The sequence below is a fragment of the Grammomys surdaster genome, unplaced genomic scaffold, assembly GCF_004785775.1.
Source record: "Grammomys surdaster isolate TR1022 unplaced genomic scaffold, NIH_TR_1.0 61, whole genome shotgun sequence".
Lineage (NCBI taxonomy): Eukaryota > Metazoa > Chordata > Mammalia > Rodentia > Muridae > Grammomys > Grammomys surdaster.
In genome coordinates, this window is record NW_021604563.1 from 11,836,766 (window position 1) to 11,857,699 (window position 20,934).

A 20,934-nucleotide genomic window follows, 5' to 3' on the forward strand; every position below is an offset into this window, starting at 1 on the left:
TTTAGGAAAAGCAGATAATATAGCCCATTGTTGTTCCCCCCATATACTAGGAACCCAAATCTGGAGGATCCAAATTAGGACTGGAAACGTCTGCAGATGAATCCTTCGGGGGGCCATCTTCAGTTGCCACGAGCCTTCGCGTCATTCGCTCTGGTAGCCAAAATGGATTGTCTTCTTCCTGCGGAAAAACACAAACAGCTCCCCTGGATCTTATTAAAATATGATCCGGGCCTTTCCATTGGCCAGTCAAGACATCCTTCCACTTGACCATCTCCTTTGGCCTATCAGGCTCTAAGCAATTACGGTCAGCAGCCGAATGGTCCTGACTGTCCAAATTTAAAAAGTTAAGAGTAAAGAGTGCTATAGAAACGGTTACTTGTAGTACTAAGGGTAGAGCCTCCTCGACTCCCCCTTTTTGTATTATTAGATAAGATTTTAGAGTGCGATGAACCCGTTCTATGATGCCTTGTCCTTGAGGATTGTATGGAAGGCCCGACAGGTGGGTCACCTCCTTTTGGCGACAAAATTGTCCAAACTTTTGAGAAGTATAAGCTGGTCCATTATCATTCTTGAGAATTTTAGGCTTTCCCCAGGCATTCCAGGCCTCAAGGCAATGTTGGATAACATGTGCTGCCTTTTCTCCCGATAAAGGGGAGGCAAAAATGATTCCAGAACACGTGTCAGTAGAAACATGTAAATACTGAAGTCTCCCAAAGGATGGAATATGGGTAACATCCATTTGCCAAATCTGCAATGGTCGAATTCCTCGTGGATTAATTCCCACATGAGGCACAGGTAAAAACTGACAGCAATTCTGACATTAAGTAACTATATCTCTAGCTTCTTTTCTAGTTATATCAAATCGATGATGTAATGTCTCTGCTGTCACATGAAATTTTTATGAAAATCTTTGGCCAAGTCCAATTTTGAGGATAGGGCGATAGCAACCAACTTTGTGGCTCAATCTGCCAAGTCATTTCCATGAGACATTGGACCTGGTAGATCTGAGTGAGCCCTAATATGTGTAATAAAAGCAGGATATCTCTTATTAACCAAGGTAGATTGAATCTTTTGAAAAACTTTTGCAAGCCTGCTAGAGGGCCTAATTAATCCAGCAACTTCCAAGACTTTAACTGCATTTACCACATAAAGGGAATCAGATACAATATTTAAGGTGCCTGGAAAGGTTTCTAAGACTTCCAGTACCACCAAGCATTCCGCAATTTGAGGTGAAATTTCATTATATTGTTTAGATGTAACTCTATCATCAACCACATAAGTGCCTACTCCTGTTTTTGACCCATCCGTATATACCACTACCCCATCTGGGAGTGGTTCTCGAGATATAAAATACGTGGGAAAACAACTGCCTGACTCAAGGCAAATTGTAAAATAGGATGTTTAGGATAATGATTATCTAATTGGCCATTAAAGGAAGTGACTACCACCGCCCAAACATCGGAGGTAGCAATTAATATTTGAACCTGATGTGCAGTAAAAGGTACTACCAGAACTTTAGGCTCCCTCCCAAAATGAGTAATAGCTGCTTCTAATCCTCGAAGGGCAAGCTGAGCAATTGCATCTGGATACCATTCGATAATCTTTGCAGGGGATGCATTGGGATGGATCCATAATAAGGGCCCATCCTGTCATAACACAGCAGTTGGTAAATGTCTGGTTTTAAAGACACACAAATCAAAAGTTTTGGTCTCATCAATGCGTTTCAGCTGGGCCTCCTGTAAAGCATCCTCTACTATTCGCAGGGCACGGCTTGTAGCCGGTGTTAGTGCTCTTGGCGAGGAAATGTGAGACTCTCCTTCCAAAATGTCAAACAAAGGTTTCAATTCAGCAGAGGGAATTTTCAAAAATGGTCTTAACCAATTTATATCACCTAATAATTTTTGAAAATCATTTAAGGTATGTAAATGATCTCTGCAAATTTCTAATTTTTGAGGAACTATTTTCTCAGGGTAAATAACTGTCCCTAAAAAGGATACAATTTCTGAAATTTGAACCTTCTCTGTGGCAATATGCAGACCCCGCTGACCTAATGTAGCAATTAATAAAGGGTACGAGTTCTGCAAAATGGTCAATTCTTTATGGCAGATAAGAATATCATCCATAAAATGAATCAAAAGCAGGGAAGGAAATTGTTTCCTAACGGGTTCAAGGGCCATTTATACATACAGTTGACACATAGAAGGACTATTGGCCATGCCTTGAGGCAAAACTTTCCAATGATATCTCTTATCAGGTTCAAAATGATTAATAGCTGGTAATGTAAATGCAAATCTCTATCTTGTTGGTGTAGGGGAATGGAGAAGAAGCAGTCTTTAATATCTATAATTATTATCCTCCATTGTCTGGGTAAGGCAGAAAGCAAGGGTAAACCTCTTTGCACCGAACCAAACAATCGCATCTGCAAATTAATGGCTCTTAAATCATGGAGAAGTCTCCATTTTCCTGATTTCTTTTTTATGACAAAAATAGGCGTATTCCAAGGGGAAGTAGAAGGTTCTAAATGGCCATTTTCAACTTGCTCTTCAATTAATTTGGTAGCGGCCTCCAATTTTTCAGAGGATAATGGCCACTGAGGAACCCACACGGCCTCCTCCATAAGCCAGGGTATGGGCATAGAACCCTCAATGGAAACTAGGGAAAACCCAGACCTTGTCTTCCTGTATTACTTTCTTGCGATATTGGGTTTAATCTTCTTTGTACTTTTCTGCCAAGGCCTTTTCCTTCCTTATATCCCATCCTTTTCATAATTTCTATGGCTTGTTGTGAATACTCATTAGTCAATGTCAGTCACAAGTCTTGCAAAATGTCTCTTCCCCAGAGTTTAACAGGGAGAGGAAGCACATAAGGTATAAAGCTTCCTGTCTGACCCTCTGGTGTCTGCCAAGTCAAGGAGTGTGAACTGACTGCAGGGCTGGCCTCATATTCCAACCCTTGTAAGGAGTGGGATGATTATGTAACAGGCCACGCCTTAGGCCACCAGTTGGAGGAAATAATACTTTTATCAGCTCCTGTGTCTAAAATTCCTACAAAATTCTTCCCCTCTATCATTAATTGTAAAGTGGATCTAGTTTTAAGATCGACTACCAGGTGAGCGAAGTCAGTTCCTGAAGAACCAAGCCCATTGGTGCCTCTAGGCACCCCGGTTGATGGGAAACAATCATGCAAACTTGGGAAAATAACCAAGTGAGCAATCCTATCCCCAGGGGAAATAGAAAATATTCCTTGTGGACAAGAGCAGAGAACCTGAAGTTCTCCTGTATAATCTTGGTCTATCACTCCAGGGTGAACCATGAGTCCTTTTAATGTTAGGGAGGAACGACCTAGAATAAGGCCGACACTTACCTCAGGCAGGGGACCTTTGAAATCAACTGAGACAAGCTGCGCGCCCACATGTGGCATTAGTAAGAATTGGGAGGTGGAACGGAGGTCCAATCCTGTGGAGCCCTTTGTAGCTCTGCAGCTAGAGGTGTCCCCCGGCTGCAGGTTTGTGTCCCATATTTTTTGGGGCCCTGGGACCTGGGGCCCAAACACACGTTTTTTGGAATACCTTCATTTCTTCCCGATGGTGGGGAATCATGTTGAATAAGCTTTCCTTGAATATCTCTGACTGAGCGACACTCATTAGCCCAGTGATAACCTTTCCTGCATTTATTGCAAAGTCCTGGTCTTTTCTGCTTGGCAGCACGGCACTCTCATTTCAAATGACCCGGTTTGCCACAGTTATAGCATATTTTACGGCCGCCAGGACTTGAGTGGTTTTGGCTTTGCAAGATAGCTGCTGGGAGGCCAGCATTGGTCAGTGGACCCCCAAGTCCTCGGCAGACTTTTATCCAATCTGTCAGCCCTTTGTTTCTTCTAGGGTTAATGACTGCCTTGCATTCTGGTGAAGTATTTTCATATACTAGCTGTTCTATTAGTGGTCTGACTCGCTCTGGGTCTCCAAAAATTCTGTCTGCTGCTGTCACTCTAGCCACGAAGTCTGAGAATGACTCCTGGGGGGCTTGCAATACCTTTGTTAAATTTCCCCCAGCCTCCCCCTTCTTAGAGAGGGCTTTCCATGGTTTAATAGCGGCAGCAGAGATCTGGCCGTATGCTCCCCAATTGTAGTTTGTCTGATCATTAACAAACTGTCCCGGCCCTGTTAGCAGGTCAAATGTCCATTGTCGCTGATTGCCTTCCACGTTAGCGTTGGCTTTTGCCTGCGTCTGAGAAGCGTCATGCCACAAAGCTTTCTACTCCATACATTGTCCCATGTTAGGGGAGGGCAGCTTTTACTGTATTTTGCCAATCACTCGGAGTCATTGCCATAGCGGCAAATCTCTCTAGCTGCATGATTGTGAAATTGGCATCAATCCCATACTTCTGAACTGATTCAGCAAGTTCTTTAATGGAGGTATATTCTACCAGTGCGTGGACGCAACCTCCCTCTACAGCTTCAAACACTGGAAAAGCTTGTAGCATTTTTCTTTTATCTTCCTTTGAAAGGAAGGAGTCCGTGCAGCATCCGTCCGCATAGGGCAGAGGTGCACTAGGAACTGCTGCAGGGAGTGCTGCCTGGGAATTCACCGCAGGAGGGGGAGGAGCCGTGCCTGCGCGGTTTTTAATCCCCGCCTCCTTTTGTTCTCGATTCGGCGGCGGCAGCTGCCTATCTAGATAGTATCTTTTCTCCTCATAGCGAGCCGCCTTTTTCATTTGAGTCTTCCTCCTCAGAAGGACTTAACTCCTCTGACTCAGAGCTATCTAATCTCAAAGTCTCCAATTCCTTTACCGGATATAGAGGCTTTTTCTCCTTTGTACGTTCCTCTACCAGGGAGATTTCCTTTCCCTTATCTCTCACTCCCGCAGACTGAAAGTCTTTGGAAGGGTCTGTCTTCTTAGGCATGCCTTTTTTTCCTTTTTCTTTCTGAGCTCCCTTTTTTTCCTGAGCTCCTAAGTTCTTACCCCGCTCTGTTTCTGACATGCTGTCCTGTAATTCTTCTAACACTCCCTGGCCTGCCACGATAGCCGGGCTGCACTTCTTATCTTGTAGGCACGATCTTACTAGTTTCCACAGTGGCCGCATCCCAGGCTTCAACTTCCCATTCTGTTGTTCCCTAATTAAATCGCCCTCCAGTTTGTCCCAGGAGGCGAGCGTCAGCAATCCCAAGCATACATACCAGGGCACTACGTGATCGATCTCCTTCATAAACCCTTCTAACGTTTTTGTGGAGACTTTTAATTTATGCTGTCGCAAAAGCGTCTAGAGCACCGTAATAATCGAATGCTAAGCTCCCATGCTGCTCTCTTATCTACGAGAGAATCTGACACACGGTAGGGGCACCACGGCTAATCTACGTCTGACTAACCATGCCAAACTGCGGCCTGAAGCAGTGGCTGGGAGGGGGGCGGTACCGGCTCAGGCGGCGGTGGAATTTAACAAGAGAATCAGTGGAAACAAAACAAAATCAAAAGGAAGACAATGAGCGCTGGCACAACCAGAATGAGAGCCTCCACGGCACCTTGTAATTGGGGAGTGAGATGGGAAAAATCAAGGCCAAACATACCTCTAAGAGCTTACTTTCGTCCTGCAGTTCTGAACCCTCCCCACAAATGGGAGATCTTCCTCAGCCAGCACCGGTGATGGTGAGTGTCCCGGGTTTTGGTGCCATCTGTTCCCCGTGCATTTATCTCGCCAGCAAGAATGCACGCAGACACCAGGGTCCTTCTGCAGCAAAACTTTTATTGCCATGTGAAGAGGAAAATCCCAGGACCCGAAAAGGCACCTCTTAAATACACCCTGGAGCGGCATGTACATTTCTGGTTGGCTGCTTGCTCAGGAGCGCATATACACCCCGGGATGGGCCACGACTTGGCGTGCATTTTCCACTAGCCCAAAGGCAGTTTATCTTTAAGCTTGTGAGAGCATCAGATGCCAGTGCCATCACTGCTTACCGCGGCTCTCCACACATATGATTTCAAAATAATTAATAAAAATATCATCTTGGAAAAAGAAAATAGTAAAAAAATCTACCAATATTTCTCCTTTCTATCCACTAGAATATACTCTTCTTTAATACCAAGCTCCTATATGGATGTTTTATATTATAGAGTATCTTTACTTTCTCAAAAACCTTGTTATATTTGCCTTATAATTTTTTGAAAATTTAAGTCTTACAACAACTTTTGTCACTAAGATATAGTGGGTAAGTCTGGTGTGGCTTGCATTCTCATGTTAAACATTGATTTCTCAAGATGTGGAGAGAGACAGTGGTTCTGTTCCATGGCAAGTTCCCCCTCTTTTTCATCTTTCTCCTCTCTCTCTCTCTCTCTCTCTCTCTCTCTCTCTCTCTCTCTCTCTGAAAGCCCCTTTCATGATCTTCAAGTCACCTTTATCCCTCCACTGCCCAATCATTGGGTCTAGCTTTTTAATTGATCACTTAAATTGGGGAGAAGTTTCTCATGGCATCAGTTGAATACATGAGCTAGTCAGGGACAACTACATATCTAGATTGTTTAAGGAAGATGCCCTAATTCCTTCTTCAGCCTCCTTATCATTTGTATAAAGAAACATGACAAGGATGCCTACTCTCTCCCTATCTATTCAATATAGTACTCAAAGTTCTATCTAGAGCAATAAAAGAAAAGGTCAAGGGGATACGAAATGAAAAGGATGAAGTCTAGGCTTTCACAGCTGATATAATAATATACATAAGCATCCCTCAAAATTCTACCAGAGAATACTACCAGGAAAGTGGCTAGATATAAAAATTAATGCAAACAAATCAGAAGCCTTTCTTTATATAAATGATAAGGAGGCTGAGGAAAGAATTAGGGTAAAAACACCATGAACAATAACCACAAATAGTATCAAATATCTTGGTATAACTCTAACCAAGCAAGTGAAAGATCTGTATGAGAAGAACTTCAAGCCCCTGAAGAAAGAAATCAAAGATGATCTCAGAAGGTAGAAAAATCTCTCATGCTCATGAATCAGTAGGATTAATGTAGTTAAATATAGTCATCTTGCCAAAAGCAATCTAGAGATTCAATGAAATCCCCATCAAAATCCCAACACAATTCTTCACAAACATGTAAAAGGCAATTCTCAACTTCATATGGAAAAACAAAAACCCCAGGATAGGGAAAATGATTCTCAACAATAAAAAATCTTCTGTGAGAATCACCGTCTCTAGCCGGGCGGTGGTGATGCATGCCTTTAATCCCAGTACTTTGGTGGCAGAGGCAGGTGGATTTCTGAGTTTGAGGCCAACCTGGTCTACAGAGTGAGTTCCAGGACAGCCAGGGCTATACAGAGAAACCCTGACTCGAAAAACAAACAAACAAACAACAACAACAAAAACAGAATCATCATATCTGACATGAAGCTGTATTATAGAGCAATAGTGATAAAAACCTCATGGTATTGGTACAAGGACAGACAGGTACATCAATGGAATAGAATCAAAGACCTATAAATAAACTCATACATCTATGGACACTTGAACTTTGACAAAGAAGCCAAGACTTAAGAGTGAAAGTATCTTCAAAAAATGGTGTTGGTCTAAGTTATAGTCTCCATATAGAAGGATGAAAATTGATCCATTTTATTACCCTCCATAATATTCAAGTCAAAGTTGATCAAGGACCTCCACATAAAACCAGATACATTGAATATAGTAGAAGATAAAGTGGAAAATAGCCTGGAAAGTGTTGGCACAGAGGAACATTCTTTAAATAGAATACAAATGTCTCAGGCTCTAAGATCAACAATTAATAAATGGGACCTCTTGAACTAAAAAGATTCTGTAAGTCAAAGAAAAGGACAGACAAAACGTAACCTATAGACTGGGAATAGATATTCACTAACCATACATCTGATAAAGAACTAATGTCCAAAATACATAAAGAACTCAAGAAGATAGACACCAAAAAGCAAAATAACCTAATTAAAATTGGGGTACAGAGTCAAACAGAATTCTCAACAGAGGAATCTCAAATGGTCAAGTAGCACTTGAAGAAATGTCCAACATCCTTAGTCATCAGGAAAATTAAATTTTAAATGACCCTGAGATTTCACTGTACACCGATCAGAATGATTAACATAAAAAAAAGACTCAAGAGGTATCACATGCTGTTGAGGATGTGGAAAAAGTGAAACACTGCTCCATAAATGGTGAGATTACAAACTGGAAGAACAACTCCTGAAATCAACCTGGTGGTTTCTCAGAAAAATGAGACTAGTTCTACCTGAAGACCCAGCTTTACTGTTCCTGGACATATACCCAAAAAATTGTTCAAGCATACCACAAGGACACATGCTCCACTATGTTCATAGCAACATTATTTCTAATGGCCAGAAACTGAGAGCATCTCAGATATCTCTCAGCTGAAGAATGGATACAGAAAATGTGGTTTGTTTACAAAATGCAATGCTTTTCAACTATTAAAAACAATGACATGATGAATTTTCTAGGTTAATCATTAGAAATAGAAAATATCATCATAACTGAAATAACCCAGATCCCAAAGGATATGAATGATATATATTCACCAATAAGTGGTTATTAGGCAAAAATTACAGAATATCAATGATATACCCCCAGAGACCATAGGAAGTTAAACAAGAAGGAAGCCCCAAATGAAGATGGTTCATTTTCACTTATAAGGGGGAACAAAATAATCATGGGAGGCAGGGGGAGGAAGGAACATGGAAGAAGTGAGAGGAAAACAGGGTAGGGGTAGGATCAGGTATGGGGGCCCAGGAGAGAAGCCCAGAAGCCAGGAAAATGAATAGAATTCTGCTGCCAGGAGTTGTGTGTTAGTAGTAGAGGGATCCTCAAGAAATTCCCTGAGATTTGGGATGTGGGAGGCTCCCAAGACTCAGTGGAGGTGACCTTATCTGAAATGCCTAACAGTAGAGAGTTGGAAACTGAAGAGACTACCTCCATTTTTTAACAGGGTCCTCAGTGAAGGAATGGGGACACCAACCTACCTTCAACATTTTCATCCCAAATTTGTTCATGTTTATAAGAAACATAGAGACAAAACTGCTGCAGAGGCTGAAAGAATGTCTGACTAGTGACAAACTCAATCTAGTATCCATCCTATCAGCAGGCACCAAACCCTGGCATTGTTGCTGATGTTATACTGTGATTGCAGACAGGAGCCTAGCATGATTGTCCTCTGAGAGGCTCTACCAGTAGCTGACTGAGACAGATACAGATACTGACAGCCAAGAATTGGACTGAGATTGGGTACCCCTATGGAAGAATTAGGGTAAGGATTGAAGAAACTGAAGAAGACAGCAACCCATAGAAAGTCTATCAGTGTTAACTAACCCAGAGACCTTAGAGATCCCAGAGATGAAGTAACCAACCAAAGAGCATATATTGGCTGGTTTGAGGCCCCCAACACATATGTAGCAGAGGACTACCTTGTCTGGCCTCAGTGGGAAAAAGTGCAACTAATCCTGTAGAGACTTGATGCCCTAGAAAAGGGGATGCCCAGAGTGGCAACCTCTCAGTGACAATGGGAAAGAGGATCGGGGAAAGAACTCTGGGAGGGATGACAGAGGTGGGGGAGGAAACATTTGTGTTATGAATAATAACAAAATAGTTAAGAATTCAGGTAGTATTTTATCATATCTCTTGGCTATAATCCAGCCCTAGGTAGTAAGACCTTTTGTTGAAGACATTACATAGTTTGGAACTATGAGGACTTTCCCTCGATGACTCATTTCCCTTTTATTGATTGCTTGATTTTTATTTCCTTATTTTATTACCTACTAGTCCAATTATTACTATCTATATGTAACAGGTAGGGAGCTATCCACTGGGCCATGAAAAAACTCCAAATGGCCATGACTTCACAAAGAAAAGTGACTTCTTTCTTAACATCTGTCAGCTCTCATTAGTACCTAACCTATGGGTGGACATTGGGAACCACTCTCCACTCTGATGGACTTTTAACTGAATTATTGGGAACCCCTCTCCACTCTGTTGGACTTTTAACTGAATTGATCTTGTGCAGTTTAAGGGCGGATAACCATAGCTGCCATCTATACATGTATTCATGTGTATAATAGCCATGTCATATCCAGAGACCAACACAGTGCTCCTCCTCATCCTGTGGCTGTTATGTTCTTTCTGACTTCTTTTCCTGAAAGTCTCCTGAGCCTTATGAGTGAAGGTCACTATACTCCATCGACAACTGAGCACTCATAGTGACTTAGTCAATCTTTTGGAACAGCTATATGTCTCTTCCTTACCTACTACCCTGTAGGCAAAGTACTCTTCCAGAAGAAAAAGTGCAGAACTGTCTTGAAAATATTGGCACAAGAGAAAGATTTCTGAACAGACCCTAGCAGTGAAGCCACAGCAAAACACAGACATTCCAAACAAGTGCTCCCACTGATGTGATAGTGGCATTCAATATTTAATAAATGGGACCTCATTAACCTGAAAAACTTTCATAAAGCTAGGGACATCATCAATAGGACAATGTGGCAGCCTACAGAGTAGAAAAGGATTGTTGCCAACTGTATGTCTGACAGAGGGCTCATATCCAAAATATATAAAGAACACAAGAAATTAAACACCAACAATGCAAATGACCTAATTAAAATGAGAGATAGAACTAAACAGAGAATTCTCAACAGGTATGATCACTGATTATTTATTCCTATAGAGGATTATGAATTATTGGTTAAGTTTCCAAATAATACAGAAAAAAATAGCTATCTTACCTTCTTGGCTTGCTACTACTAAACAAGTGGTCAAAATTCCAAAATCTAGCTGAATTCTTCATTGTTGAATTTTATTTATATTTCTAGAAGGGAATCATCTAATCAAATCTTCAAATAAAATGTAGCTAAATTCAATTTTAATACTGTTAGATAGGGCTTCATGTATAATATCTTTATAGTCTAATCGCTTTCCCAAGAAGCATGACTTCCTTTCCTTATTCCAACTGTCTCCAAATGTTTGCTACTTTTAATTTCATTGACAGTTAAACTTAAAAATGAATGCTCTTTGCCTGTCCTATTTCCTTACTACTAATGTCTTCATTAACTTGTGAAAGAATGATTAGATCCTATCCTTCCAAACAATTCTTTTTATAAGATCACCAATGACCTTTCTTTTTTTTTTAAGTAAAAGTAAATGACATTGGCCCGCAGAATGACACGCCGCGTGGTCCCTCAGTCTCCCGCAGTCGCCTCCCCAGGCATGGCACAGGGCCTCGCCACACTATGGCAGCAGCAAGACACAGCACGCTCGACTTCACGCTTGGCACCAAAGCTGATGGTGAGGCCACTCTGAAAGGCCTTCAGTCCATTTTTCAGGAGCAGGGGATGACAGAGTCCATGCACACCTGGCAGGATCATGGATATTTAGCAACTTACACAAACAAGAATGGCAGCTTTGCCAATTTGAGAATTTATCCACATGGATTGGTGTTGCTGGACCTTCAGAGTTACGACAGTGATGTGCAAGGCAAACAAGAAACTGATAGCTTTTTGAACAAAATAGAAGAAAAAATGAAAGAATTGAGTCAAGACAGTACTGGGCCGGTGAAGCGATTACCACCTATAGTTCAAGGAGGGGCCATTGACAGATACTGGCCTACAGCTGATGGGAGCCTGGTTGAGTATGACATAGATGAAGTGGTGTATGATGAAGATTCACCCTATCAGAACATTAAAATTCTACACTCAAAGCAGTTTGGAAATATTCTCATCCTTAGCAGGGATGTTAATTTGGCAGAGTGTGACTTGGCATATACCAGGGCCATCATGGGCAATGGTAAAGAAGACTACAATGGCAAAGATGTACTGATTCTGGGAGGTGGAGATGGAGCCATATTATGTGAAATTGTCAAACTGAAACCAAAGATGGTCACTATGGTAGAGATTGACCAAATGTTAATTGATGGATGTAAGAAATACATGCGGAGAACATGTGGAGATGTCTTAGACAACCTTAAAGGAGATTGCTATCAGATTCTTACAGAAGACTGTATTCCAGTACTGAAGAGGTATGCCAAAGAAGAGAGAGAGTTTGATTATGTGAATAATGATTTGACAGCTGTCCCTATCTCTACATCTCCAGAAGAAGATTCCACATGGGAGTTTCTCAGACTAATTCTTGACCTGTCAATGAAGGTTCTGAAACAGGATGGAAAATACTTCACACAGGGAAGCTGTGTCAACTTGACTGAAGCCCTATCGCTCTATGAAAAACAGCTGGGGCGCCTGTATTGTCCTGTGGAAATCTCAAAAGAGATTGTCTGTGTCTCTTCATACTTGGAATTGTGGGTATTTTACACTGTTTGGAAGAAAGCTAAGCCTTAAAGAAGAGCATCCCCTGAATGACATGTGCTGCAAGTCACCTTCCTGACCTCCATATGGCGTATATGCCATCAAATGAGTCAGGCAACTGTTCATGAATTCCTTCAAGTGATTTTCATTTTTAATTATTACTTTTAATTTAAAAAAAACCCAATGGGAAAAATGTATATTTTGATGAGTTAGGGTGTTAATTTTTAAAAGTCAGCTGAAGGACAATTAGACCAGCAAAGACTGCAGAATGCAATGACCCCCTAGAATGTGATTTTAGTATCTTTTTTTCCTCTGGGTGGAGTTTGTGTTTTTGTTTTGGTTTCAGTAGACCTTTAATTTGGACATGTGGATGCGATTTTTAAAGGTCTCCTCAGACAGCGAATCGAGGGATTTCTTCAGATTAGTAATGTCAATCTGTAGCTGTTTGATGTTCTTGTGAGTGGCCCTTCAAAGGTCTGAGTAGTGTAAGTTCAAAGGCCAGCATCTGGATTAGAACTTCTAACAGCAGACATCATGGGTATCCATTTTTACCTGGAAAAGAAAAAGAAGTTAATTCTCAAGGAAATTTCTCATCCCTGGATATAAATTGCCATTCATCTTTTTTATGGTTGGGCCTGACTTTGTGGGGGTATCTATTTATTTCATTAATCTTTTTGGTAGGCAGTTAGCTGTGCCTTCTGTGGTATCAAACAGGCCTGAGTCTTACAATGTAAAAGTTAATTAATCAAGCAAATGGAATCTGAAAACAAGTTGGTGTCTCTATTCTTAAAGTCAATTTTAAAGGATAATTAATCAGTATAAATGAAGGTACTGCCTATTACTAGAGAAAAATCATTAAGATGAAATAAATGTATATATACTCATCAAGTTTTGATGCTACAAATTTCATAAAAGAAACAATGATCACAAAAGATCAAATATGCCCTGATACAATAAGAGTAGTTGATTTCACTATCCTTCTTTACATCTCTTCATAACATTTGTATTATCTTATTTTTTCAACATTTAACAATGCGAATGTTTTGAAAGGTCCTATAATTTGATCTCTAATTAATTATATCACATATTATTTAATTTTAATATTCATTTTTATTTTAGTTATATGACTGTGCCAGTGTCTGAATGAGGGTGTGTCATATGTGTGCAAGCGCCTGTGGAGGCTAGAGGTGAGTGTTAGGTTCACTAAGGCTGGAGGCAGATGTGAACTTCCCAATGTGTATGCTAGGAAATGTTGCATATAATTTTAAAAACAGGATACCTTTTTGCCTTGTGCCACAACCCATGCTCTGACCTCTTCATGTTCCCCTTGCTCAAACTCAATCATAACCATACACCAACACACACTCTACCAGCCCCTTTCAGCTAGGTTTGTCAAACCACCAGTTATTGATCCAGCTTCCCTCTTTTTGCCCCTACTCACCTTTGTTCAACAGAAGAAAAACACTAGACAGCTTTATTTTAAAACTAGCCAGATCACACAATTAAGTGCTTGGCCCTTATCAACTAACCTATTTCAGCCATCTGCCAGTGAAAGAGGCAACCGTTTCCAGCCACCCAATATCTTACATTGTTATATCATGCTTTCTGTTCCAAACCTACCAGAAAAAAATCTCTCCCTCCCTCCATCCCTTCTCTTTCTCCTGGGACCCAGAAGTCACCCTTTGGCCTTTACCCAGCAATTGGCTCTTGCCTTCTTTACTGACATAATCAAGAACCAATTAGGGAATCACAACCTCCTACTACATGGAACCAAACTCAGATCCTCTGCAAGAGCATGTGCTCTAACCACTGAGCAATCTTTCCAGTCCCTACACTGGTTATTATTGCAGAGAAGCTAAGAGAAAGGAGATAAGATAAGTGGTACAAGACAAGATCATGGCTTTTGGGGGATGTAAACCTTTCTAGCATAAAGTAAGTGATCTATTGAAGCAAATCACCAATGAATAATTAAAATATATGTTAATATTCTATACTTACAAGGTAAAGGAAAATTCCAGAGATAATTAAAGAATACTATATTCTATGAATGTGCATAGAAAATTATGTATTTCATTCCTAACATACACATAATAAAGTTAGTTTCGTATATTTGAACATATTAAGATTTTTCATTGACATCTATATTATACAGATATAAAATTTAATATTTTTGTTCAATTCAAGATTATATGTAATATTGAATAAAATATACATTTAGCTTTAAACTGTGTGTTTCAGGTCTAATCCATATGGAGTCACTAGAGGTAAAATTGTTTAGCTAAAATATATAAATTTGACTTTGGTGTAGTGTTACTACCTATATTTATAACACTCAGGATGCTCATGCAAGAGAATTGCCACATGTTTGTGGCTAGAATGGATTGCAAATGAGACCTTGTTTTAAAAGAAATATTGGATAGATGATATCTATTGATCTATATATCTATCTAGATGATACATGATTGATACAGATCAATATAGTTCCTTAGAAAATTAGTAACCATATTTACTATATCAAAAGAAAAATTAAGCACATATGACACTAAAATTTCCACATATACGCTTTAGGTAACAACTGAAGAAAAATAAAGACAAAGATTTCTGGAATTCTGAGTCCAAGTTTTCCTAAATCCAGAAAAGCAAACATGTCCATATATGTGTACACTCATTTTATGTGAAAAGGTGTGATCAACATCAACTTTCCCACTTACAGAGCCCAACTTGTTACTCTACACAATTTCAAATTCTAATGTGTACCATGACATATAGGTTGTAAACTTTTAAAAGTATAGGTGATGAAAGTATATCCAGATAGTGAAAAACAAAGTCAAAATTTCATTGTTTGTGGAAGACATGCTATCACATATAGAAGGCATCAAAGATTATACAGAAACAGAACCAAGAATGAATTTAGCAAATTCCTAATATAAAAGTATTATGCAAACATACTGGTAGTGTTGTTTTTCCTTATAGAACATCCAACATGGAAAGCAAGAGAACAATTTCATTTAATATGAAGAGAATATGCCTATATATATAGTAATAAATTTAATAAGAATTGTAAATATTTCAATAGCAAATTAAGGAAACATTGATCAACCAAACACTACACATATACACATTCAGACAAACACAGACATATACATACATACATACATATATACATACATACATACATACATACATACATACATACATACAGAAAGAGAGAAAGGGAGAGAGAGGGGGAGAGAGAGAAAGGGAGGGAGGGAGAGAGAGAGAGAGAGAGAGAGAGAGAGAGAGAAAGAGAGAGAGAGATTGAGAGAGAGAGACTCATTATCTGGAAGATGTATATCATGAAAATGTCTATGATAAAATATGTAACTTCCATATTCAGTTCACATTGGTAAAAACACAAAAAGGAAAAAGCTAGAAAAAATCTAGAAGTTTATAGAAATTCCCCCAAACATCAATCAAATAATCAAACTCATTTTGAACAAACAAAGAAATGAAATTATGTGACTTCAAAATATCATAAAAATCACAGTTTTTGTTGTAGTTGGTGATGCTGAATACAGAGAACTATAACTGCTCAAATGTCAGAGAATATTGTAATATGCTCAGACCTAAACTGGCCTTCTACATCAATCATTTTGTACATGTCTCCCAACAGTTCAGAGACATTCATGGAGTGATTGTGAGAGTGCCCAGTTATAGAGGCCTACTAGGGCTAATATTAACGAGCATTTCTTACCATACCAAACCTGATATATGCATGAAGTTTCAGTGATTTTTAGTTGCATGCAGAAGATCTGAATAAATCAAGCCAGTAAAATTTCAGTATGGATGAGGGAGGGGCTCATAAAATGACGATTCACTGAGGAACTATTGGCAGATGATGATTGTAAGAGTCACTTTCTGAATGTGCATGAGGATTTTGGGTATTGAAGATTTAGGGGAATTTAGAGAAGAGGGACTAGGTTTGATATGATCAAGACACATTTTATACATATATGAAATTCTCAAGAAATATTTACATAGATATTTGAAATGTTTGATAGGCTTAAACACACGTTTTCCAAAGTAGACATCCAAATTGAGAAGTATAGGAAAAATTCTCGATATCAATAGTCAGCAAAGAAGTATAAATTGAAATCACAATAATCATCTCACTTATAAAAAGTGGGTGTAATTTGAAAAATAAATATAATTGAATCTTCTGAAGATGTAGGTAATATAGAGTAAATTGAAAACTTGCAAACTACTATTGGTTAGGATATACATTAATAAAAATCATTTTGTAAAATTCAGTGGGAAATCTTCCAACAACTAAAACTACAGTGTCCACACAATCCAGCAATACTATCATTGACTTGAAAATCAGTATGTTCAAGAGATTTTTCTGCATTCTTATGTTCATTGCTACTTAAAATAGTTAAGAAATGGAAAAACAAAAGCAAAAATCAAGAATATCTTAGTAGCTACCAACCGACAGAAGAAAATTATGCATGCAAACACAATAAGACACTGCTCAGCAACCAAAAAGAATAGAATCCTGTCATCTGTGATGACAGAAGTGGAACAAACCATTAAGTGGTATGAAATATCCAAAACATTATAAGTAAAGTTCCCTTATGGGGCCGAGGATTGATATGCCTGTCTGATACCACAGAAGGCACAGCTAACTGGCTACTAAAAAGATTAATAAAAAAATAGATACCCCACAAAGCCAGGCCCAACCATAAATAAGATGAATAACAATTTACATCCAGGGAAGAGAAATCTCCCTGAGAATTCCCTTCTTTTTCCTTTCCAGGTAAAAATGAATCACACGTGATGTCTGCTATTGGAAGTTCTAATCCAGATGCTGGCCTCCAAACTTACATCACTCAGATCTTTGAAGGACCATTGACAAGAACATCAAACAGGTAGAGATTGACATCACCAATCTGAAGAAATCCCTCGTTTCACTGTCTGAAGAGAACTCCTAAAATCACAAAGATATTTATTGGACTTGATTTACTCTATTACAATAGAAAAGGCTGTGTACAGCTCTTGACTGTGTACAGCTCTTAAAGAAGAAGGTTGCCTTTACATAGACAAGACAAGGAGGGTTAAAGAGAGCATGAAACAGGTAGTGAAGGCCCTGAGAAAAATCAGAGAGAGAAAGAGACAGATGAAAGCTGGTAAAGAATTGGTTTTCAGCCTCTCCAAGGTTGTCAACCCTATTTCCTCCCATCTTGGGACCATTATTTGGGTTCTTTTTGCTTTTTTCTGCTGGTCCCTGGCTCTCAAATAGGCGGAATAACTCTGTGATACAACAGATAAATCATTTGGTAGCAAAACCTACTCAGATACATTATCATTAGTTAGCTATGGAGGACCACAAGACTCAAAATGAGGTTGTTACTTTATACAGGGTGTTTCCAAAACCCATCTCCACCTAACCTAAAAGGGGGGACTTCTGCCCCTAGACCAAGCAGAAAGGGGTCACACAGAACCCCCTCTGTCAGGCGATCTGAATTCTTGCTTAGGCTGTGAGGCTAAGCATTTCAAGGGAATATAAGTAAAAGATAAATCTATCTATCTGGGTTCCCTGAGGGACAAGCCTGACTGCATAGGGGTTGATGTCAAAAGTAAACCCTCTCCAGGAAAAAGACATTGGGATGGGTATGGCCCTCATGCCTCACTGGACAATGACAGGGGGACTGGAGTCATTACAAGGTTCCCTTCAATTACTGGAGGTCAGGGCTCTATCCCTGCCTTCACAAGATTAGAATTGCCACAGCCTTTCTATACTTAGAGAAGGTAGGAGATGTCAGGGGCAGCCCTGCTTACACATTGAAGGCCTAAAATCAGCCAAAGGCCTAAAATCAGCAATAGGCCTGTCATACATGTATATTAACACCAAGTCTTGGGTCTCTGTGGAAAAGCATTGAAGCAGATGTCTATAAACTATTGTAAACTGGCAGCTTTTGTGTAAATTTACCAGCCTGAGTAGTCATAGACCTTGTAAATGGGTAGCCTTGGCAGACAATACCAATTTAGATAAGTACAAGTGAGTCATAGGCAGAGTCATAGTGACCTGTCCCCTGAACCTTTACCCAGCTGATACCTGGTCCGGAAAGATATCTGTATTCCCCCCTGAACACCCACACCCCAGTGTCATCCCCTTCCCCACATCCTGCCTTTCTGTGTTTATAACCCCTGTGTGAATTAATTATGATTTGAGAAAAAATAAATAAATAATTTTAGAAAAACAGATAAAGGTTCTAAAAAAAGAGAGAGAGAGAGTTTACTTATTTCATATTATTTTCAAAAGGTTCTAGGAGATGGTAATTGGCTAAGGTCTTATTTTAACCTCTCCACAAAAGAATTTAAGTTGTTGTTTAATATTTTCAACAGCAATGTAAATCCTAATTTCCCTCAACAATTAATTTAGAGAAGAGAAGTAATCTCACAAAAAGTAGAAGAAGCTCTTACTAATTGATATATTATATAGTCTGATTAGTGTTTGGCTGTGCTATAACAGTCCTTTGATAAAAGATTATTAATATGGATTTATATTTCTTTAAATAGGGTCTTCATGACTCTCTGAGTGTCGAAGGGGTGAGTATTGACGCTTCTTACCTGATTTTACAAGAACTCTGAAAAACTGGCTTTAAAAACAAAAGAGGTGGAATGCCCCCCCCCCAGAAGGAGTCCCCCTAAGTACTTTTATACTTACCTGGAATTACTAGAGAATATCATACAGGTTTTTAAAGAACTATCAATTTAATATATCTAGTGATAAACAATGTAAAACCTATTATTGTATATAGAGTATATGGAGAGACAATGATAATTTTAAATAAAAATAATGGACCAGACTTAAGGAACTGAAAGGCTTTGCAACACCATATACAGAACAACAATATCAACTACCCAGGACCCCAGAGCTCTCAAGGACTAAACCATCAATCAAATAGTACACATGGAGGGACATATGGCTCCAGCTACATATGTAGCAGAGGATTATCTTATCTGGTATCAATGAGAATGGAAGCCCTTTGTCTTGTGTGCGTTCAATGCTCCAGCATAGGGGAAAGTTAGAGCAGTGAATGGAAGTAGGTGGGTAGGTGGTGGAGCACCCACATAGAAGCAGGCATAAGGGAATTAGAAAGAGGGTTTGTGGAGAGGAAACCAGGATGGGGGATTTTATTTATTTACATCATTCAAAATGTGAATAAATAAAATAACCAATAAAAACAGAAAATGGACCAGAGTAATAGGTGTAATGATGAACAGATGCACACTGGGTCAAGAAAGTTCTGTTTATGCTGAGCACTAATGTGACAACCATTTGAGTAGGCAACATTTGAGTAGGAACCTAAAATTCAAAGAAAGTACCAATCCTATGAGATTATGTGTAAATACACTAAGAACAACTTGCTATTCCAAGATGAGAATGGCTTCTCTTGTTAAGGAATTTGCAATTCCAGTTTAACTGCCTAAAGAGATGAGATCAGAACAAACTACTACATTCAGGTCTGTATATAGTATAAATTTTAATATGGATATAATTCATTTGGAGTTTTAGCAAAAGGAGGATGATCCACTCTGACTTACATTGTGAATGCACAATATCTTTGGCTGTCATATGGAATATAAGTTGGGATCAGAATCAAAACTGGAAGCAAGAGGGTATTTAGGATCCTATAGTATCCCAGGGGAGTGATGGTAGCTTTAGATGGCATTAAATATGAGATGAAATGAACTTGGCCAATATTTCACAGGAAATGCTTACAAGTATTGATAATGGACTATATTTAATGAAATGATGGACAAAAATCTAATGAAGGATGTATTCTAGATTTCTAGCATAATCTGAGAGAGTACTAAAATACCACTGGCAGATTTATTGATTTAAAAATATGGTGGCAAAAGAATTAAAATATGAATTTCATATAGAAGGTAAGAGTATGTCATTGGCATTAGGCTTTGCCATTTTGATCTTTTCCATTAAAGTTCACCTGCTGGGATTCTTCATTTATTCCCAAGACTTTTATGCTGGTTATTAATAAATATGTATCAATAGTGAATCTGTTAAATCTCATTAGAGAAGCACCCCTCCCCGTGAATGGTGTTTAATGCAGAAATCTATAGCCTGCTAATTGTGTAGATAATTTGACTGTAGGGAGCCTACCCACAAATATGATATCTATATCACACCTCATATCCAAGGATCAAAGACTATCTCAGAGAGGGATGGAAAGTCATTAAAACTCAGAGTTGTAAATGACTAGAATGAAACAGTGTGCTCTGGACCTGACAAGATTTGCTGTGTTCATGAATTCACAACATAGTAGATACCTGTACAAGAATTTCACAGTATCAAGCCCATCAATATTACAGCATAAAGGGAAGAGTGGCTCATAAGCCTCCATATTGTGGTGGGAATCTAGGAACAAATTGAGGATTCTGCGAGACAGAGAGTTAGTTTTCTTTAAGAATATCGCCCCTGTTCCATGATGTACTGAATGACTACATACTCATGAGTATATAGGCAATAAAAATTAGATTTCCTTGAAAAGAAAAGGAAGGAAGGAAAGGAGGAAGGAAGGAAGGAAGGAAGGAAGGAAGGAAGGAAGGAAGGAAGG

General features: G+C 39.2%; 1 protein-coding gene and 1 pseudogene across 2 annotated transcripts; one reads left to right on the plus strand and one right to left on the minus strand.

The window, feature by feature from the left end:
* Nucleotides 1-3,419: 3,419 nt before the first annotated feature.
* On the minus strand, nt 3,420-4,713 carry LOC114626918 (annotated as a pseudogene).
* A 6,535-nt stretch (nt 4,714-11,248) lies between these two features.
* LOC114608252 (spermine synthase-like) lies at nt 11,249-12,349 on the plus strand. 2 transcript variants are annotated; one of them, XM_028752287.1, is made up of 2 exons: nt 11,249-11,422; nt 11,576-12,349. In XM_028752287.1, the coding sequence occupies exons 1-2, from the start codon at nt 11,249-11,251 to the stop codon at nt 12,347-12,349; spliced, it is 948 nt and encodes a 315-aa protein (XP_028608120.1). The 2 variants fall into 2 exon arrangements, with proteins under 2 accessions (XP_028608120.1, XP_028608048.1); XM_028752215.1 differs by having other exon boundaries at nt 11,249-12,349.
* Nucleotides 12,350-20,934: the final 8,585 nt, after the last annotated feature.